The sequence below is a fragment of the Pelodiscus sinensis genome, chromosome 1 (genome assembly GCF_049634645.1).
Source record: "Pelodiscus sinensis isolate JC-2024 chromosome 1, ASM4963464v1, whole genome shotgun sequence".
NCBI classification, from domain to species: Eukaryota; Metazoa; Chordata; order Testudines; family Trionychidae; genus Pelodiscus; species Pelodiscus sinensis.
The window spans coordinates 7014226-7036755 of record NC_134711.1 but is presented as its reverse complement, the minus strand read 5'-3'; the positions used below and the strand labels follow the sequence as shown (position 1 = coordinate 7036755).

Below are 22530 nucleotides of genomic sequence, written 5' to 3'. Positions count from 1 at the left end.
CCCATGTAGTGGCACTGAGACCACAGCAACAGATAAGCCCAAGAGACTGCTACAGCATGGGCTGAGAGGCAACTGGCTTCTAGCTCAGAGGGCAGAAGCTCCAGAGGTCCCGGGTTCAAAATTATCTTGTGGTGGTTACATAACCACAAACTTTGCAGCCTGTACATGAGAACCGCGCTACGAACCGGCCTGGACATGCAACTGAAAATGTCTCGCCCTGCTGTCCAAGCTGGCTGAAGAATGAAGAGTCATGGTGAAAAACCCATGGGATCTGTGAAGTCCTTTAGCTTACAGTGCCCCGCAGCAGTCATGTAATGTACAGAGGAACCTAAGCGGGTGCTGGAGACCAGGGTGTGGATCTCCTGCTCCTATGAAGGGAAGAGACAGCTGCTTACCTGATGTCTTCACTGGGTGTGGGATCTTGGCAAGGTGGAAGCCAGTAGGGGGTGGGTTGGGGACCATGGGGAGTCACATTACCCATCCCTGTGGCCCATGGAGCTGGAGAGCAACACAGCCTGGGCCAAGAGTCAGTTTCAGGGAGGGTGCGACCCTCGAGTGAATCCCCCACCCTCAGAGAATGACTAGGAAGAAATTTCAGCATGAGGCCTCTCACTGAGAACTTCCTCACTCCTGAGAGGTTTCCAGCAAGTTGTGGCAGCTGAGCCCAAGGCGTAGCTGACCCCAGACAGCCCTGTGCCAGCTGGACACTCCCTTGGACCCTCTGTGCAAGAACAGGAGCACAAGCTCTCCTTGAGGCAGGAGGCAGAGCCACAAGGTCTGCAGGCCAGGCAGAGTCTAGCATCTCTAGTTATCCACCCCTCCCGGCCTTCCTCTTATTTCACCGGCTCTGCTCTGCTCAGGCCCCAGTAAGTCCCCGTCCCTCTGGTGCGCGGGATGGAACGCAAAGTCCCAGCTGGGTGTGAATTACGCCCCCACCCCCGCCCCACGACGGGCCGCGCGCTCACATACCCAGGTCCATGTCGGCCGCTTTGGGCCGGTGGGAGCACGGCACGTTCTTGAAGATGGCGTCGAGAATCTTCTCCTTGACCTGCGTGATGGTGTCACAGTTCAGGATCTTCACGGGGATCTCGGGGCTGTTCACGTTGTCGGGGTTCACACAGCTCAGGACCTGGCGGAGGGAGGGGAGCAATGAGCAGAGCCACGCCCTTGGGGAAGACATGGGACCCCTCCCTGCCCAGACTGTTCAGATTTAGGCACTAGGGCCTATAGTATGGGCAAGCCTGCGGGGGATGCTAGCCAGGAAGGGCACAAGACTCACGCCTAGCGGCTGCATGGCACATTAACCAGCACCTCATCATTCATGTGTCTGAGAGGAGATTCAGGGACCTGGTTCCAAACGTGTCTATAGGGGCCAAGCAACCCATAGCCATGGATACTTCCTAGCACACAGGCGGGTATTTTATATTACCCTGTTCCCACTGATGCTAATGGCCAATCTCTCAGGGTACGTCTACACTACAGCGCTAGTTCGAACTAACTTAGTTCGAATTAGTTAATTCGAACTAAGCTAGTTCGAACTAACGCATCTAGAACTAAAAACTAGTTCGAACTAGCGTTTTGCTAGTTCGAACTAGTAAGTCCACATTGAGTGGACTCTGAACAGGGCTTAAGGATGGCCGGAAGCAGTGCCGGCAGGGCATAAAAGGAGGACTTAGAGCAGGGAGATGCTGTCTCAGGCTAGCCGAGGGCTGCGCTTAAAGGGACCCGACCCCCACCCCGGACACACAGTTCTAAGGGGTGCCCCGCTTGCAAAGAAGTTCTGGCTTGGAGTGCCCTGAGTGCCCACACTGGGCACATCACACCACTCGGCCATCAGCCCGGCTGCACTTGCCGCAGGCTGCCATCTGGGGAGAGGGAGTAATTGGGGGGCTGCAGGAGAGCTTCCACCCCCAGAAGCCCGCAGAGCCAGCCCAGTCCTCCCCATCGGGGGCTCGTACCCCATTCCTCCCTCACCTCCTTCCACTTACCCTTCCCTAGCCCCCCTTCTTATTGATGTACAAAATAAAGATAACGTTTCTTCCAACATTGACTCTGTCTTTATTGAACAAAACTGGGGGAGACTGGGAAAAGGAGGTGGGAGAGGGGAAGAGAAAGGCTGGGAGAGGGGAGGGCAACTAACATGATCAGGGGTTGGGAACAGGTCCCAGATGAAGAAAGGCTACAGAGACTGGGACTGTTCAGCTTAGAAAAGAGGAGACGGAGAGGGGACAGGATAGAGGTCTCTAAAAGCAGGGGTTGGGTGGAGAGGGTGCATTCATAAAAGTTCTTCCTGAGTTCCCATAAAGAAGGACTAGAGGACACCAAAGGAAAGGAATGGGTAGCAGGCTTGAAACTAGTAAGAGAAAGTTGTTCTTCTTGACAAAGCAAATAGTTAACCTGTGGAACTCCTTGCTGCAGGAGGCTGTGAAGGCTAGAACTAGAACAGAGTTTAAAGGGAAGTGAGATAAAGTCATGGAGGTTGGGTCCATGGAGTCCTATTAGCCAGAGGGTAGGAGTGGTGTCCCTGCCCAAAGTTTGTGGAAGGCTGGAGAGGGATGGCACGAGACAAATGGCTTGGTCACTGTCTTCGGTCCATCCCCTCCAGGGTCCCTAGGGTTGGCCGCTGTCGGCAGACAGGCTACGGGGCTAGATGGACCTTTGGTCTGACCCAGGACGGCCATTGTAAGCTCAGGGCTCAGTGTCGGGGGTCTCAGTGGACCCCCTTGATTTTCATGCACACCTGGTCCTGGGTGGCCAGGCTGGCAGCTCTCCTGCCCTAGACGGCCACTTTCCTGTGCCTAGTGCGGAGATCGTGGACGAGGTCCACGATGTCCGCACTAGCCCAGGAAGGTGCCCGCCTCTTGCGGTCCAGGGCAAGCTCCCGGGAGCTGCCAGCCTGGTCCCGGCAAGAGGGGGTGGGCTGGGGGGCATCGGGTGGGTGGCTCTGTGCCGTGCCAGGTGCAGGGTCTGCTAGCTGGGTGCTGGCAGGCTTGCACCTGGCACGGGCACCGTAGCCAGCCCGTGCCCCTTTAAAGGGTCCGGGACCGGGAGGGGGGCATAGAGTTTCCCTGGTGTTGGCCAGAGTGGCCACCAGGGAAACCTGGGGAGGGCTAGCCTCCCACTAGTTCGAACTAAAGGGCTACACAGCCCTTAGTTCGAACTAGCTAGTTCGAACTAGGCGTTAGTCCTCGTAAAATGAGGTTTACCTAGTTCGAACTAAGCGCTCCGCTAGTTCGATTCAAATTCGAACTAGCGGAGCGCTAGTGTAGCACCTATTAAAGTTAGTTCGAACTAACGTCCGTTAGTTCGAACTAACTTTGTAGTGTAGACATACCCCCACTGTCTATAATGGGAGCAGCGTTTGGCCCTGGAGTCCCAGCTGTCTGTCTTCAACCCCTTTTCCGCTACATGGGGACCCAATAGGGTGGCGTCACAGCACCCAGCTATTTTATCCCAGGGGAAGCCTTTATACCCAATTTCTTCGAGCAGCGCCTTGGCTTCTCTTCTGCGATGGCCATCCCTTTGCTGCCAGCTCTGCCTTTGCAGACAGAATCCTAGTCCCACGAGGAACGGGACTGTGACCAACCACCCGGCCGGTTCAGACAGGCCACCGAGCAAATGCTAACAGCTTTCAATCCGTGCTGACCCTGGGCTGGCTCTGAACTGAGGGCCTCAAAGATGAAAGGCCCCGTGCACCTTTAATAACCCTCTTAGTCTGCTACAGCCCCCTGAGAGAACTTTGCCTTGGGTTGCCTTGGAAACCCAGGTTTGACTCTTCAGGTAGCATGGGCTTGAATTCCTGAACTCCCAGCTTGTTTTCTGTCCAAACGCTGCTGCAAAATTAGGGCCCTGCTAGGCAGCCGCTGTACCAGGTGAACTTCATTATGTGGAAACACAAAGATTCTTGAGTAATTGCCTTTTGCTTTGGCGCAGGGCACAAGAACCATTAGTCGGCTAAAGATGCCGCTGATTCCTTGGGAGGACACTAGCATCTGCTCCCCAGCCTCGGGGCAACAGCAAAATGCTAAGCACATGGGGGCCTGAAGAGGGAGGGGAAGCCTTAAAATCACACATAGAACAGAATGGAAATTTGGCCACTAACTCACAGGCATTTACAAGTTCGGCGTTCTGCTTTTCCTCGGGGATGGAGGGTGAAGTGTGTAAATTTTTATAAACTTAAGGCACCTTTATTTTTTGGAGGGTAGTTTAATTGAGCTGCGGGTTCCATGTGGCTGTTAACGTTCTCATGGCCCTTTTGCAAGAGCAGGGGTGTTAATTTTGGCCAAATTACATTCTGACTCTAAATGCCCCTGTTGTGCTCTATAGCCACAGGATTCACCTGCTCCGAGATTCTTCCCTACTTCCTGTCCTAATCTACTGAGCCGTGCTGCAGTGTGCTGTTAAAAGAATGTCACGTTCCACCCCAGAGGCAGCTGCTTTTCCCTGCTGGGTGACACGATCGCTGTGCACTGTTTGCAATGGACTTTGGGATCTGTCTGAGGCTACCTCTAGACTACAAGCCACTTTTGAAAGAGGCTTTTTCAATTGACTCTTTCGAAAAAGGCTCTTTCAAAAGAGATCATCTAGGCTGCAACCACTTTTTTCAAAAAAGCGAGCCACTTTTTCGAAAGAGAGCACTCAGGCAGTCTGGATGCTCTCTTTCGAAAAAGCCCTGTTTACATTCAAGAACGCCTTTTTTCGAAAGCGCACTTACGAAAAAAGGCATTCTTCCTCATAAAATGAGGTTTACCGTGGTCAAAAAAAAGCCACGTTCTTTCAAGTTAATTTTGAAAGAACGTAGCAGCGTCTAGACGCAGGGGAAGTTTTTTCGAAAAAAAGGCCCCTTTTTTCAAAAAAAACCCTGTAGTCTAGACACACCCTGACTGAAAGGTGCAATATAAATGTACAATATCAATGAGATCATAATTCTGTTATTTATGTGTGTCATTCCTAGAGCGTAGGAACTGCATACATTCAGCTAATAAATAGGTAAACGATAAAATAGCAAGATTTCTGTCATCTCTTTCCACTCAAAGGATCTCACAGATGTTTCCAAAGAGCGCCACTACTCTGAAGCCACCGCTGGGCATGATCAACTTGCGCCTATCACGCTGCACAACTCCAGGGATGGGAAATTTTGATCAAGGGTGCCCGTACCAAGCCCAGCTCTTGTGAAAAATCCATGTAGAGCAGACCTCGTGAAAAGGTTTCCCCCACAAAGTGAACGGCACGGGGTGCCTTTGATAGACAGTGGCCATTGAGCTGATCCTGACGAGAACGGACCCTGTGAATTTCATCCCCAGTGAGGGATGTTTGAAACTCTCCAGACCCAGCGTCCTGATTAATAGATGCTGCAAATGAGTATTGGAAACCCCGCCTCCCCCATAATGCTCTGGGCTGGTGGATTTCCCCTCTCCCTTTTTATGTAGGCTGTGGGATCCAATGGGGGTTTCTCCAGGGTTCCCATGACCAGCCAGTACACACATGGGATGATTCACTGCCACTCAGCAAACCAAACCCCATGCATGCCTGGAGGCAGCTGTGCCGGAGGGTCTGTGCAGGGGAGGCGGCTTTAAACTCCAGTGGGTCACATCGGTCCAGCTTCCACCAGAGAGATCCTGAGACAAGCATCCCATCCAGTTTCACTATCTTTTCCAGGACTGGCTCCACCCATGTATTGGCTAGCGTGGGACAGCTGCAGTCCCCACACACGTGCAGAGCTCGCAGATGGGCCTGGGGACTTTCCCGTGCAGCCCGGCTGCATTCCTGGCAGCCAGTGAAGGACGCGGTGCCCAGGCCCGCAGTTCTCACCATGAGAGGCACAGACAGCCAGGGGCGTTGGCTAGTCTGGCATGGGCTGGGCCGAGACTGTGCCGCTCACGTCAACGCACGAGCAGCTAGCGCCCAGCCATCCACAACCTGCTCTGAAGCTCTGCAGAGAACTCCCAGACAGATCCTGAGACGAGGTGCGTCGCGCGGACACACCCAGCCTCTTGTCACCCATCCTGTCGGCCTCTCCGGGGAGGCCACTGGAAGAGCTGAGGGAAGCTGATAGAAAGTCCCCACTGTGTAATGCCGCACGGCAACGACTCTGCCGAGAGGGCACAATGCAGGCACTAATCACGGAGACAGCATGGTCCAAGGGGTGGCGCACAGGGCTGGGAATCTGGAGAACTGGTTCTAACCCTGGCTCTGCCACTGAGCTGCTGGGTGGCTTTGGGCAGGTCATTATCTTTGTGCCTCAGTTTCCCTTATCTGTTTCCACTGCAAGTGCTTCAGACACTGACTGACTTTGTCCTAGGTGTATATGTAACCCACACGCAGTCTGGGCTGGTCCTCTGTCCCACCTAGTGGCACTGAGACCACTTAGAGAGAGAAAAATGTGTCTTTTCGCTCATGCACTAAGAGGTTAGATTCTGCCCACAGAGGGCCAGGGTCTGCCGGCATTACATATATACAGCACCCAACACAATGGGGCCCTGATCCCAGATGGGGATTCTAGGTCAGTAATAATCCAGCGTGGGGGAGTTTACACTGAACCGCACTGCATCTGGGCTGACACAGGGAGACAACTGCACCCAGAGGCACGAGGAGAGCTCTAGCTTGCTCTCCTGCACTTAGCCCCGTCTTAGGGGTGGCATGGTGGGGGCCAGGAGGCTGGAAGGAGGCATGCAGTGACAATGCCTGGCAGAAATCAATCCGGGAGGTAATCCCCAAAGAGGGGAGATGCAGGACAGCTCTTTCTTGCCTCATTAGTGGCTCCTTTCCCGCCGTGGAAAGTCCCTGATGGGCTTGACCCAGGGGCTTCTTGAAGCGTTTTTCTTCAAGCAGGCTACGGTGTCAACCGATGTTAACTGATTAGGCTATTAGTGCTAGAGTTGTCACCGTGCGCAGAGACCACATAGCAAGCACAAAGCGCCCAGGGAGGGACGCACGCTCGGCTCTCCTCAGACACCTCCCCCACACCAATTATACAATTCTCTTCAGATGGACTGCGGGGCCTTTGCTCCTCTGTGTTATTTGTGTCAATTGGTGTTATTTGTGCAGGGACAGGAGGTGGATTAGCTTTCGTTCCCCACAGAGGGAGGGAAGCAAGCAGTACAGAGCGAGGAGTCTTTCTGCACAGGACTGCCAAGTGCCCTCAACTCCCCGGGAAGGCAATGGGCACTCAGCACTAAGAACATAAGAACATAAGAACGGCCGTACTGGGTCAGACCAAAAGTCCTTCTAGCCCAGTATCCTGTCTACCGACAGTGGCCAGCACCAGGTGCCCCAGAGAGGGTGGACTGGAGACAATGATTGAGCGATTTGTCTCCTGCCATCTCTCTCCAGCCTCTGAAAAACAGAGGCCAAGGACACCATTTTATCCCCTGGCTAATAGCCTTTTATGGACCTAACCTCCATGAAATTATCTAGCTTCTCTTTAAACTCTGTTATAGTCCTAGCCTTCACAGCCTCCTCTGGCAAGGAGTTCCACAGGTTGACTACACGCTGTGTGAAGAAGAACTTTCTTTTATTAGTTTTAAACCTGCTACCCATTAATTTCATTTGGTGTCCTCTAGTTCTTCTATTTAGGGAACTAATAAATAACTTTTCTTTATCGGCCCTCTCCACACCACTTATGATTTTATATACCTCTATCATATCCCCCCTCAGTCTCCTCTTTTCTAAACTGAAAAGTCCCAGTCTCTTTAGCCTCTCCTCATATGGGACCCGCTCCAAACCATTTTAGTTGCCCTTTTCTGAACCTTTTCCAAGGCCAAAATATCTTTTTTGAGGTGAGGAGACCACACCTGTACACAGTATTCAAGATGTGGGCGTACCATAGTTTTATACAGGGGCAGTAAGATATTCTGTGTCTTATTTTCTATCCCTTTCCTAATAATTCCTAGCAACCTATTTGCCTTTTTGACCGCCGCTGCACACTGCGTGGAAGTTTTCAGAGAACTGTCTACGATAACTCCAAGATCTCTTTCCTGATTTGTCGTAGCCAAATTAGCCCCCATCATACTGTACGTATAGTTGGGGTTATTTTTCCCAATGTGCATTACTTTACACTTATCCACATTAAATTTCATTTGCCATTTTGCTGCCCAATCACTGAGTTTGGTGAGATCTTCTTGGAGTCCCTCACAATCTGCTTCTGTCTTGCCTATCCTAAACAGTTTGGTATCATCCGCAAACTTTACTACCTCACTGCTTACCCCTTTCTCCAGATCATTTATGAATAAGTTGAAAAGGATTGTCCCAGGACTGACCCTTGGGGGACACCACTAGTTACCCCTCTCCAATCTGAAAATTTACCATTTATTCCTACTCTTTGTTTCCTGTCTTTTAACCAGTTCGCAATCCAAGAAAGGACCTTCCCTCTCATCCCATGGCCATGTAATTTACACAAGAGCCTTTGGTGAGGGACCTTGTCAAAGGCTTTCTGAAAATCCAAGTATACTATATCTACTGGATCCCCCTTATCCGCATGCTTGTTAACCCCTTCAAAGAACTCTAATAGATTAGTAAGACAGGATTTCCCTTTACAGAAACCATGTTGACTTTTGTCCAACAAATTATGTTCTTCTACATGCTTCACAATTTTATTCTTTACTATTGTTTCGACTAATTTGCCCGGTACTGAAGTTAGACTTACCAGTCTGTAATTGTCAGGATCGCCTCTAGAGCCCTTTTTAAATATTGGTGTCATGTTGGCTACCTTCCAGTCATTAGGTACGGAAGCCGATTTAAAGGATAGGTTACAAATCACAGATAATAGCTCAGCAATTTCCCATTTGAGTTCTTTTAGAACACTTGGATGAATGCCATCCGGTCCCGGAGATTTGTTAACATTAAGTTTTTCTATTTGTTCCAAAACCTCCTCTAATGACGCTTCAATCCGGGACAGTTCCTCAGATTCATCACCCACAAAGGACGGTGCAGATTCGGGAATCTCCCCAACGTCCTCAGCCGTGAAGACTGAAGCAAAGAAATCATTTAGTTTCTCCGCAATGGCTTTATCGTCCTTGATTGCTCCTTTTATAGCTCGATCATCTAGGGGACCCACAAGTTTTTTAGCAGGCTTCCTGCTTCTAATGTACTTAAAAAACATTTTGTTATTTCTTTTTGAGTTTTTGGCTAGCTGTTCCTCAAAATCTTTTTTTGCTTTTCTTATTACATTTTTACACTTGATTTGACAGTGTTTATGTTCCTTTCTCTTTATCTCACTAGGATTGGACTTCCAATTCTTAAAAGATACCTTTTTGTCCCTCACTGCTTCTTTTACATGGCAGTTAAGCCACCGTGACACTGTTTTAGGTCTCTTGCTATGTTTTTTAATTTGGGGTATACATTTAAGTTGGGCTTCTATTATGGTGTCTTTAAAAAGTTTCCATGCAGCTTTCAGGGATTTGGCTCTAGTCACTGTGCCTTTTAATTTCTGTTTAACTAACCTCATTTTTGTGTAATTCCCCTTTTTGAAATTAAATGCCAGGGTGCTGGACTGCTTAGGTGTTCTTCCCACCACAGGAATGTTGAATGTTATTATATTATGGTCACTATTCCCAGGCGGTCCTGTAACGGTTATTTCCTGGACCTGATCCTGCACTCCACTCAGGACTAAATCGAGAATTGCCTCTCCCCTTGTGGGTTCCTGCACCAGCTGCTCCAAGAAGCAGTCATTTAAGCCATTGAGAAATTTTATCTCCGCTTCTCTTCCTGAGGTGACATGTATCCAGAAGGCTCTAGGGGTTCTGTAGAACTGACGTTCTTTCGAAACAACAACGCGAGCAGCTGCAGAGCAATTCTGTTATTTCGAAATAATTTCGAAATCACGGGCGGCTTATTTTGAAATCTGTAAACCTCATTCCACGAGGAATAATGCTTATTCCGAAATAGCTGTTTCGGAATCACAGAAGTGTGGACACCCCACTACCGCTACTTCAAAATAGCTCCTCCCCAGGGCTATTGAAGGAATTACTCCCCAGTACCTCCTGGGGCTCTAATTCGAGGTAGCGCATCCATAATTCCTGCTTCGGACTAATTTTGATAGAGGTATATAAAATCACGAGTGGTGTGGAGAGGGTGAATAAAGAAAAGTTATTTATTAGTTCCCATAATAGAAGAACTAGAGGACACCAAATGAAATTAATGGGTAGCAGGTTTAAAACTAATAAAAGAAAGTTCTCTTCACACAGCGCATAGTCAACCTGTGGAACTCCTTGCCAGAGGAGGCTGTGAAGGCTAGGACTATAACAGAGTTTAAAGAGAAGCTAGATAATTTCATGGAGGTTAGGTCCATAAAAGGCTATTAGCCAGAGGACAGAAATGGTGTCCCTGGCCTCTGTTTGTCAGAGGCTGGAGATGGATGGCACGAGACAAATCGCTTGATCATTGTCTTCGGTCCACCCCCTCTGGGGCACCTGGTGCTGGCCACTGTCGGCAGACAGACTCCTGGGCTAGATGGACCTTTGGTCTGACCCAGTACGGCCGTTCTTATGTTCCTATGGTATGTTCTTATGTTCCCTGTAGTGTAGATGTGCTATTTCAAAATAAGCTATTTCAGGGGGAAAAAATACAAATGACTTACTTTGAAATTTGGAGAAATACCCTAGGTGAGCTTTATAGAAGTTTGTATCATAAAATCATAGGACTGGAAGGGACCTCAAGAGGTCATCCAGTCTAGTCCCCTGCCCTCACGGCAGGATCAAGAACCATCTAGATCATACCAGAGAGATGTCTGTCCAACCTGCTCTTAAATACCTCCAGTGATGCAGTTTCCACAACCTCCCTAGGCAATTTACTCCAGTGTTTCACCACCCTGACAGTCAAAAAGCTTTTCCTATTGTCCAATCTAAACCTCCCTTGCTGCGATTTAAGCCCTTTGCCTCTTGTCCTATCATCAGTGGTTAAGAAAATAATTTTCCCCTCCTCCTTTTAACAACTTTTTATGTACTTGAAAATTGTTATCATGCCCCACCCCCTTCAGACTTCTCTTCTCCACACAACACAAGCCCAGTGTTTTCAATCTCCATGCATACGTCATGTTTACTAAACCTTTAATCGTTGCTGTTGCTTTTCTCTGGACCCTCTTTCAATTTCTCCACATCTTTCCTGAAATGTGGCACTCAGTTCCGTTTATCCGAATACATAGGAATTAGACTTTGGAGAAATGCTCATGGTCAGCTGAGCTGCATCTGACTTTAGAGCCGAGCATTTGACCAGTCTGTTCTCCCTTCACCTCTCTCTGACGAATTCCGTAGGTACCTGCAGGGATTATCTGAGTGTTTCTCACTTAATAATTTCCTGACTATTGCAGGGACACCTTGATCTCTCCAGTTCTCTCTCTGCGGTACATCCTCGATTAGTCTCTTGTGGGCTGCAATACTTGGGTCCCATTTCAATTATTGGGAGAAGGGTTGGTGAACTGTCATAGGCAGGAGGTCAAACCAGATGATCAGATAGGCCCTTCTGGCCTTCCACCCTATGGCATCACTTTCTAGACAGAGTGGCAGGACTCTGGTGCCTGGGATAGGCTGAAACAGCCCAAAGAAGCACAACCTAGTGGGCGAGGGATATGCCTGAGGTTCAGAAGTTCCAGATGGCAACCCTGGCTCCTTAAGGCTACGTCTACACTGCAGGCTTCTCACGCAAGAAGCTTTTATCGGAAGAGATCTTCTGCAAAAACTTCTTGCTCAAGAGCGCATCCACACTGCAAGAGTGCATCAGAAAAGCGATGCACTTTTGCTCAAGAGAGCATCCAGAGGGCATGGACACTCTCTCAAAAGAAAGCTCTGATTCACAGAATGGCCAGCAGGGCAGCTGTGCTTCTTTCGATAGGCTGTTTTTGCACAAAACCCCCGTTTCCCATCCCCACACACCTTTTTGCACAAGAGCTCTTGCACAAAAAGGAGTTATTCCTCGTAGAAAGAGGAATACCTATACCGCAAAAAGCCCTCTGTTCTGTCGATTCACTGTAAATTTCCTTGCACAAAAATGCACTTGAGGTATGGACTCTCTGAGGATTTTTGCGCAAAAACCCTGTAGCATAGACGTAGCCTGAGTCACTTCACTGATTCTGTTTTCAGTAACCATTTCAAGAAATGAATACCGCCTCTGCCCAAGTTACCAACGAATTACGGACCAAACACTTGGCTGTAACTCAAAGTGTTCGGAACTCGGACCCCATTGAGTTACATGGCGATCCCGCTGCTCATGAGCGCGGATCGCGTTCCTCACTTGGGGACCGCATTTACGACTGCTTCGGTTGTAAATGCGAATGGTCAGAACTCGACCGTTTGCAACCTGGGGACCGGCTGTAATGAAGCGCTGAATGCAAAAAAAACCCCAACCTCTGCCGACCCAAACTGGTACCTCACGGCCAATTGCCACAAACAGCTTTTTCCAAGTACCCGGGACTCTGGGCGTGGTGGATGGGTTAAGATCACATTGCCAAATGCGGGTGCACACCTGTGGTTGCCGTCCAGACTTACTGCAACACACTATAGTGGGGAGGGATGTGGAGATGTTTTGATGGCATTACAAACATGGTAAGAGAAATCTATGCTGCTCTTCCTTTGTTTTCTTGGATTTTTTTTTTTAAACAAGAGACTCCAAAACAATAACTATTTATGGGAAAAAACAGCCCAGTAGAAATGAGAGACCAAACGGCAGGAAAGCCTCATTCATATTCTGCTTCTTTTTAATCTCCATCACCGGAGCTGATCTCTCTAAGTCGGCTAAGATTTCTATCGGGATATATTCGCCTGCTCTTGAGATGTAACAGGGAAAGCTGATTAACATCAAACAACACAGGCGTAAATGGAAGAGAGCTCTGTGCAGGATGATACATAATTATTACCCCTTCTCACTGGCTGCTTTCTATCTACCCTCCTTAAAGGACTGCAGGGATTTCCTTGGTGAAAAGGATTGCTCTGTCTCTCTGGGTCTGTATTTTTCTCTCCCTTGCTGTGTTTCTCCAGCTTAGACCTGGGTCCTGTTACACTAGATGCAGGCAGGCACAGTGAGACAGTCCCTGCCATGAACACTTAGGCTATGTTTACACTGCACCCATTTTGCGCAAGAAATATGCAAATGAGGCAAAGCATGGAATATCGCCACGCCTCATTTGCATAATTAATGAGGCTCCGTTTTTGCGCAAGAGCCATTCTTCCGCATTTTTTTCAGGAAGAACGGCTCTTGTGCAAGAGGGGTTTTTTGCACAAAAGCCTCTTACGCAAAAATGGAGCCTCATTAATTATGCAAATGAGGCGTGACGATAGTCCACGCTTTGCCTCATTTGCATATTCATTGCGCAAAATGGCCCAGTGTAGACATAGCTTTACAGTCTAAATGGGTGGGCAATAATTTGGGGAGGCACTTGGCAATTTTTCAAAGTGGGTGCAGGTTGCCCCTTGGGAGGAAGAGGCGGGACCTCAGGCGGAAGGGGCGGGGCCTTTAAATAGCAGGAGTTGAAAGGGCTCATGCCTTCCCTGCAGCTCCCAGGCTACGTGTAGGGGGCGGGGCCGGGAGCTGCCGTGTGGGCCAGATGAAAGAGCTTGGCAGGCCGGATCCGGCCCACTGACAGGCTCTCGCCCAGCTCTGGTCCAAACAGACCAAGCCAGACAAAGGGCAGGAAAAAGGAAGAGTTATTATTCTACACATGCGCAAAGGCGGCACGGACAGATTAAGGGTCTAGGCCGAGGCCTGATGTGGGGGCAGAGCCAGGAACTGACCTGTGCCCTCCTGAGTCTCTGTCCAAGGCCTTAGCCACAGTCCTTCCTCTTATCTCATGTCCATTACCACAGAGCAAGGAACCTCTCTCTTCCTTTTCTATTCTCTGACCCTCTTTCCGCAGCCCCTTTGCTCTGAATATCAAAGAGTAGCTTGAGGCATTTGGGTTGGGATTTGCCTGGCATTCCCATGCATCTGACGAAGTGGGTCTTTGCCCACGAAAGCTTATGCTCCTACACTTCAGTTAGTCTATAAGGTGCCACAGGACTCCTCGTCGCTTTTAGAGAAGGGACAGTCCACCCGCTCGGCTACCTTCTCTGTATCCCTGCAGGATGCAGGCAGCAGATTGTGAGCTCCCTTTGCAAGTCCAGGCTGCCCCGTGGCGTTCTCTATAACAAGGCCCATGGCTCTTGCGGTTTGGGGAGGGCTGTTAGTGTAACCTGGGCCTGGCACACATCCTGTCGCACCCGCCACTCGCCCTGGTCCCGCGCCCTCACTCAGCACCACCAATGGGCCCCCGTGGTCTACGTCACCCCCGCCCCTCCACCTCCCGTTATTCTCTCCACACACACACGGCCCTGGGGGAGCCGCAGGCAGGCACACGCGGGATCTGCCAGCTCCTCCGGCCCACCAGGCTGCACAAAGCCCTGCCTGGCCCAGGTGGTAGAAATGGGGAGGGAGGAGATCCCAGGGCTCGTGAGGGCTCCGCCGGTCGGAGCACTCACCAGCGTCTTGTAGTCGATCTGCTGCCGGATGAGCTTGTCCTCGCTCAGCGAGTAGCGGGCCTCCCCGGTGATGGAGTCAATGGGGCCCTTTTCCATCTGCTGCTTGATGGCGCAGAAGAGGGAGAACAGCGGTTCGCCGGCGCACTCCTGCGGGCAGACCCAGGGCGGGGAAGCGGGAGAGGTCACACGCCAAAGGCTCCTGCCAGCTTCCCAAGCCGGGAGGTAAGTCCGGCCAGTTGGGCGCTGCCTCCCAGCTATGAAGTGGGCAACTCCTTCTGCCTGGCCCCGAGCCCCACCCTGGGGGGATCGTTAGCCCCAGCCTCTCCGCTCTGCCCAGTCTTCTCTTCTCTCCTTCTGGCCATTCCCCATCCTCTCACCCCTCAACCTCCTCCCCTTGCTTCTCCCCCCCCCCCCGCCCTTCCAGCCCTCCCCCGGGCCTTCCCACTTCATAACGCTCCTCCCTCTCCTCAGCGCACGCCTCTCCCCTCGGCCTGCCCTCCTCCTCCCTCCACCTTCCCCCTGCTGCTCCTCCTCCCTCCACCTTCCCCACACTGCTCCCCCTCCCTCCTCGTTCCCTCCACTGCTCCCCCTCCCTCCTCGTTCCCTCCGCTGCTCCCCCTCCCTCCTCGTTCCCTCCGCTGCTCCCCCTCCCTCCTCGTTCTCCCCCTCCCTCCTCATTCCCTCCACTGCTCCCCCTCCCTCCTCGTTCCCTCCGCTGCTCCCCATCCCTCCACCTTCCCCACACTGCTCCCCCTCCCTCCTCGTTCCCTCCACTGCTCCCCATCCCTCCTCGTTCCCTCCACTGCTCCCCCTCCCTCCACCTTCCCCGCACTGCTCCCCCTCCCTCCTCGTTCCCTCCACTGCTCCCCCTCCCTCCTCGTTCCCTCCACTGCTCCCCATCCCTCCTCGTTCCCTCCACTGCTCCCCCTCCCTCCACCTTCCCCGCACTGCTCCCCCTCCCTCCTCGTTCCCTCCACTGCTCCCCCTCCCTCCTCGTTCTCTCCACTGCTCCCCCTCCCTCCTCGTTCCCTCCACTGCTCCCCCTCCCTCCACCTTCCCCGCACTGCTCCCCCTCCCTCCTCGTTCCCTCCACTGCTCCCCCTCCCTCCACCTTCCCCGCACTGCTCCCCCTCCCTCCTCGTTCCCTCCACTGCTCCCCCTCCCTCCACCTTCCCCGCACTGCTCCCCATCCCTCCTCGTTCCCTCCACTGCTCCCCCTCCCTCCACCTTCCCCGCACTGCTCCCCCTCCCTCCTCGTTCTCTCCACTGCTCCCCCTCCCTCCACCTTCCCCGCACTGCTCCCCCTCCCTCCTCGTTCCCTCCACTGCTCCCCCTCCCTCCACCTTCCCCGCACTGCTCCCCCTCCCTCCTCGTTCCCTCCACTGCTCCCCCTCCCTCCACCTTCCCCGCACTGCTCCCCATCCCTCCTCGTTCCCTCCACTGCTCCCCCTCCCTCCTCGTTCTCTCCACTGCTCCCCCTCCCTCCTCGTTCCCTCCACTGCTCCCCCTCCCTCCACCTTCCCCGCACTGCTCCCCATCCCTCCTCGTTCCCTCCACTGCTTCCCCTCCCTCCACCTTCCCTCCACTGCTCCCATCCCTCCTCGTTCCCTCCACTGCTCCCCCTCCCTCCACCTTCCCCGCGCTGCTCCCCATCCCTCCTCGTTCCCTCCGCTGCTCCCCCTCCCTCCACCTTCCCTACACTGCTCCCCCTCCCTCCTCGTTCCCCACACTGCTTTCCTCTCTCCCCTCCACTACCCTGCTCCCCTTCCTGCCCCACACTGCTTCCCCTCCCCTCTCGCAGTCTGTCCCGAACCATTGGGTGAGGTCACTTTCCTCCAATGTAAATCCTGGAGAAAACAAGTTAATGATATGACGCAAAGTGGCTCCTTTCTCCTTTCCTGCACCTGTCTGCTGCTTAATGAGTGTATCTGCAGGCAGCATATTGCTCCCCTGTGCCCGTCTAGTGCCCTTATCAGGCCGGCGTGTATGCAAAGGCAGGAAGACAAGAAGCTGGGGGGGGGAGGGAAACGTCTCTCATAAAAGTTTAGCTTTAGCGAGTCACCTCATTCATGCCCCTCTTGCCAGCCAAAAATGGGAATTTGGTTCTATAGAAGGTACTGGGATTACAGGGATCGTCCTGTGAGGAGAGGCTGTGCCTGGACATGGCTGGCTGAGGGTAACAGGCCTTTTGCCTCCAGCTGGCCAGTGCTCATCCTGCCCAGGCGTGGCAGTACGTACGGGCACTGGAGCGCTCAGGTCAGCATCTGACTCTCACGTGGGTTCTGGGTGGTGGCCCAGGGGAGGCGTGGCGGGCTCTCAGAAGGCAACATCACAAGGAGCACCTCTCAGCATGAGAGCCAACACCATCCCCTCCCGAATGAGTTGAGAGCTGCTGTCTCGGATCCTGAAAGCCTGGGCCGTGCATGGAGCACGCAGTGGTTCCTCTGCCACACCCCACCACGGGGCATCCGTCCTACTTGGGAGGAAGCCCTGCTAGGGCGGGAGTGAAGGTGGCACTCCGTGGCCCACTGGTTCCACAGGACAGGGCTGCAAGGATGGGGACGGAGACCCAGACAGAGAACCGCCCATTCCTTCCAGCTCAGGCCAGGGATGGCTTCTGGTCTGTGCTCGGGACTACAGGGAGACGCTCCAGGCAGCCCTGGAGGTGGCATCCCCCTCCTGCCCTCTGGAAGCATCTAGGGGCCGGGAGAAGAAATTCTGGAGAACAGCCTGGTAGAAGAGTTACCAGACAAACCACGGCACTTTGCCTTTGTCTGGCCCAATGTTCTGCTGCCTTTAAAACTGATCTGCTCAGGCCGTCTCAGCACCCGCCACGGGGTCAGAGCGGCACTCTGCTTAGGAAAGGCCCCTGTCCTTGCAGAAGCTCCCCTCGCCCGCTGCCAATGAAGCGAAATCCTGCCAGCTGGCCGCTCTGAGCCACGTTCCCACCTCCTGGCCTCCCTCTGTTCCCACCCAGCCCTCGCGCCTTCCTTCTGCCCCTTTCCTGCGCGGGACCCCCTGGCTTAGGCCTGGCACCGGGGCCTGTCCTTACTCGGGTGTCCAGCTCCAAACCATCCATGGGGGCTAGCGGCCTCCGCTTACCTTCAGGAACTTGTACAGCAGGAAGGTGAACCAGTTCGTGAGCATCTTCTCGGCCACAGACTCCGTCCTGAAGAAAAAGAGAATGGGAGACGGATGGAGCGTGCTGACCAGACCAAAGAGGCATCAGAACAGCCACTCTGGGTCGCACCCGCGGTCCCGCTAGCCCAGTGTCCTGTCTCCGACAGCGGCCAAGGCCAGGTGCCCCAGGAGGAATGAACAGAACAGAGAGTCCATTCAGTGATCGCTCCCTTGGGGCCCACTCCCAGCTCCTGGCACACAGAGGCAAGGGTCACCATCCCTGCCCCTCTTGGCTAATAGCCACTGATGGGCTTATCCTCCATGAACTTACCTAGTTCCTGACTGAACCCTCTTATATTCCTGCCCACCCCCCCAACGTCTTCTGTCAAAGAATTCCAGCCTACAGCTGAGGGTAAGAGCTGGCGGAGCCGCTCAGGGCCATGCACAAGAGAGTGCAGAGGTGGCCGCAGCTTGCCGGCCCCTTGCTGAAGCAAAGGCAGGAAGACAAAGGACTTGCCTGGGGCGACACATGCCCATTGGTTCGAACAGGGGATGAGCAAACCGGATTGGACTAAACCAGAAGCCCCCTGACCCTTTGCCCACCCATCAGACTGACTCTGAACTTTTGTGTGGAGGTTTGGAGAAGCCTGGAGGAACTTCTCCCCCACCGCACGCTGTGCCCCGCACTCCTGGGCTTGGATGGGAAGTGCCGGCCTCCGGAGTGAGGTATCACATGCACGAGGCTGGATGTGTCCAATGGGGAGGGCTCCGTGTGGGGAGCTCCAGGAAAGTCGCTGTCTGGGTTGTCCATAAGACCCTGCTTGCCCGTCAGGAGGAAGGGCAGCCTGTCAGACGTTAGCAAGTCGCTTAGCCGCTGTGTGTGTCAGTTCCCCATGCCTACAAGGGGGCTCTCAGCACCACCCTGCCTCCTGGGGCCTTGGAGGATAAATACATTAAAGACTGCGAGGCACTCAGACACTATGCTCAATAAAAACTTATGAGGGAGCCAAACCAGCAGAGGGAGGGATCAGGACAGCTGGATCTGGTGACTGCCTTGTGGGCGATGAAAGGACTCTCCCGAACTGTGATGCAAGTCCTGGGTCTCTCGCTCTCCTACTCAAGCAATATCCACACTGACTCTTCGGTGGGCGGGACTGAGTCGAAACGTGAGGGCCAGATTCTGACACCAGTTACCCTGGCATGAGTCCAGAGTAACCCTAAGACCGTCAGTGACACTCCTCCGGGTCTCCCTACAGTTCCTCTGTGATTCCACTGTTCGGACGTCCACGCTTGCTGAACCAACAGCATTTCCTCATCTCTCTTGATGCTGCTTCTTTGTGCTTGGTGTTCTCGCCCGCCCTGACTTAAAGGCTTGTCCATTCCCTTGGAGTCTAGCTCGCTTTGCTTCCTGCTTCTCAGGTGCTGGGAGTCGGGAGGGCGAACGCTGCAGGGCAGTGGGTCTGCATTCTGGTTGTTGTGTCTTTGTGCTCTGGGAGCAGCCTCCACTCAAACCAGAGTCCCACTGGTCTATCTAGACGCTCCATGCACACACCCATTAACGACACCTCTTCCCTGTTCCCATTAGAATGTCTCCTTTCCCATGCGCAGCTCTCCACTGGTCAGGGGGCCGTGAAAACAGGCCAGACCCCTGTATGACCTGACCATGTCCCTTTTAAACCCCCTCCTCCCCTGCCCTTCCTGTATTATGCATCCCGGGGAGCAGATAACAAGCCCTTGTCTGTCTCAGAGTCTTGTCTGGGAGCTCCCCAGTCAGTGCCTTTTCTGTATTTCCTTTCCCACGGCTGCCGGCTGCCCAGGTGGCTCTGTCTGCAGATTTCTCCCTCCCCAAGGTGCCTGCTTTGCCCACCCACTTCATTCAGTGATCACGCTAGCCTGGCAGCATGGCCTACGATCATGGAGCGTCATGCAGCTTGGTGCTCACATGACCTGTGTTCACGGTACATCCTGCTGCTCCCTGAGTTTCACAGCCCGGCTGCTGCAGCACCAGGATGGCCAGATGTCACAGCACCTCCTGTGGCCGGTGTGTCCTCAGCGTCATGCAGCACAGAGCTTGTGACATGGTGCAGCACGTGGCCTGACTGTCAAAGCAGAGTCCTGTGTGCTAGGCACTGCATGTTAAAGACGCCTCCTCCCTGGAAAGCCTGTTCTGCACTCTATGGCCCAGCCTGGAAGAATCATGCTCGTGGCACGTTGCAAACGCAGCCCCACAGAGATAAAGAAAACCGAATGCCGGGCTAGCTCTCAGCTCTGGGGACGCTGACACCTCCTTCTTCAGCTACGGAGCCAGCATCTGCCGGACTGTCCAGAGATGCCGTGACTGGATTTTATTAGCTAGCCCCCAATGGCAAACCTTCTCCCACCGTCTCCTCCCCCACAGCTGACATGCTGACCCAGACTCCGGAGGGAGGGATTTGGGCTCCACAAACAAGCGAGGTTGCTGATTGCTGCAGAGGCTCTGTGGGGTCTAAGGGGTTAAGCACGGAGCTGCTTGACCCTGGCGCTGGCCTAGGAACGGCCCCATTAGAATTCCAAAGCAGAACACGGCCCCGGGCCTTTTGTGTTCCCTTATAACATCAGAGGGTTCTGTTCCCGCCTGCCCGGGGGGCTCCATTTCAGGATAACAAGCCCCTCACTGAACTCTGCAGCGCCCCTGGCTTGCACTGAGGCAGCAGCTTCTCCAGGAGCAAGTTCCGAGGGACTCCTGCAATTTCTCAGGAGGATGGGGCACAGAGAGAGCAGGGAGAGCGAGATGAGGAGGAGAGTGGGAAGAAAGGAAGCAGCACCCAGAGTGGAGGAGAATGGGGAAAGACAAGAGAAGCAGCGGCCAAGGGAGGAGAGGGGAGGAGGAGTCTGGGGAAGAGAGGGCGGCTGGAGGCAGGAAACTGAGAGCAGGAGGTGGGCAGATGAGCGAGACCTCCGGGAGGGGAATGGTTGGTGGGAATGTGGCCAGCAAGGCTAAGCCTGCACTTATGACAGCAGGTAGTCAGTCACTTGACACTAGTAAAACAACATCCAAGAGCGAGCCGCATTGGGCTGCCGGCTCCCCGCGTAGCAGCCGCCGACGCCGAGAGCTGGCTGCCTCGGCTGTTCCATTGATCCTGCCCGATGGGCGGCGTGCCATGCAGCACCCGCCCTCGCAGCCCGCCCAGCGCACTCCTCTGCCAGAGCCGCGCCCTCCATTGTCAGCCACCTGTGCAGACCGCAGGGAGGGCCAATTTCTGCCACGTGTCTGCTGGGGTCAGTCCACCGGGGTTTATTCTGGGTTGGCACCAGTTTCCCTGAGTGCAGAGAGAGACCCAGCTGGGCTGGCCTGGGAATCTCGAGAAGGGTCAGGCAGGCGATCCGTCCCGTTGGGCCGTTACAGAAGGGGATTGGCTGGGGCTGAGCGTGCCCAGGCAAACGGGGTGAGCACGGGCTGCAGACAGCACAGTGGTTTATCACCAGAGGGTTGCCATGCCTTGCCATTTTAAACAAGACTCTTCTCCGGACCGGGCAGCAGGAGCCAGCCTAGCCTTTTGCCCCAGCTCAGTCTGCTCTGCTCCCTGGTTCCAGGTGGAGGCAGAAACGCTTCAGGCGCCACCCTCCTTAAGGGCTCCTAACAGACCCCGACCACCTGGGACTTCCCAGCCCCCACTCTGTGGTTCACTGGGGCTATTCAGGGTGTGGCAGCAACAGCCAGATAGAGTTTGCATCCCTGTGCTCCTGATGTCAGTGCTTAAACGGAGCTGGAGAACCGCAAAGGCTGGATCACTGGCCACTGCAGGAGACTCCTCACTCGCTCCGATCAGAGCAGGGACTGTGACACACAGCTGAGCAGTTCCGGTGCCATCCAGCAGGGGGCAGCGATGCACCAATACTAAGCCCGGGGTTATCAAACCTCCGGTTCGTGGCTGGTGTGCTTCTGTGGCCGGCATGACGTACTCAGGTTATCACTTAAAAAACTAAAGTGGCTGCAGAAACAACCTTCCAGATGTGACCGGAGTGGAAGTGAAGCCGGAAGGGTCTGCAAGCAGCCTGTAACAAGGACTCAGGAGCAGGACTGGAGGTCCAACGTTAAAGCTCAGGGGTGACAACTCAAGACCAACATTAACTATTTAATCACGGATTATTTTAGTGGCTGGGACAGGACCGGGCGTGAAGCTCACCGACAAAGGGGAGCTGCTGCTGGGCAGGAAATTTGGGGAAGGAGAGAGTACTGAAGAGAGGAGAAGGAGGGAGAGTGAGAAACAAGAGGCAGACATAGCATTGGCTAAACAGAGCGGCTCTTCTCCCTGGGAGATACTGGATAGGCCCAGAAGGCACTGAACCAACACTACAGACTAACTCAATCTACAGTAAACGCATAAAGGCCGTCTGATCTCTGTGCAACCACCAGCCAGTGCGTCGGGGGGTCTGCCCTGTGCTGCTGGACTGTGCCATGCTGAATTTACACCCCAGTCCGCACCTGAGGAGAATTGGGCCCTTTGCGCTGAGTCTGCGGCCCCGAACGGGCCAGCAGAGGGCAGCGAAGGGCCCCCGCGGGCCCGGCGCCACAGCCGAATGGCGACTCACCTCCTCAGCAGCAGCTTGGGGTGGTTTTTGCTCTCCAAGTTCTTGTCGATGAGGTCGGCCAGGAGCTGCTTGAGGACGTCGGTGGCGTACTCCAGCTTGCTCTGCAGCACGGTCATGATGAGCGAGGCCACGTTGCCGCGGTCCCGCATGGAGAAGCTGCGCTGGGACTCCAGGGTGCGGATGAAGGACAGCAGGAAGACCTTGTTGTTGATGAGCTGGGCGAAGAGCTTCAGACCCTTCTCCACCCGCTCCTGCCGATAGCCAGGCACCTGGGGTCAAGAGGAAAATGGCTCCCGTCACAGGCAAGCCACAAACTGTCCCCCGAGAGCCACTGCCACGTCAACGATTTCATGGCGGGAATGTACACCGTGGTAATGAGGGGCCAGGCCAGCTC

The 22530-nt window shown here is 53.7% G+C and overlaps 1 protein-coding gene across 5 annotated transcripts in view; it reads right to left on the bottom strand.

Annotated features, from left to right (window-relative positions):
• The window catches only part of PLXNA4 (plexin A4), a 684657-nt gene that overhangs the window by 50187 nt on the left and 611940 nt on the right, over positions 1-22530 (bottom strand). For all 5 annotated transcript variants that reach the window (XM_075925673.1, XM_075925677.1, XM_075925684.1 and 2 more), the window contains 4 exons: positions 22137-22405; positions 17547-17613; positions 14445-14591; positions 970-1129 (listed from right to left, as the gene is read on the bottom strand). In XM_075925673.1, coding sequence (XP_075781788.1) covers positions 970-1129; positions 14445-14591; positions 17547-17613; positions 22137-22405 — 643 coding nt within the window. The remainder of the gene's footprint in view (positions 1-969; positions 1130-14444; positions 14592-17546; positions 17614-22136; positions 22406-22530) is intronic.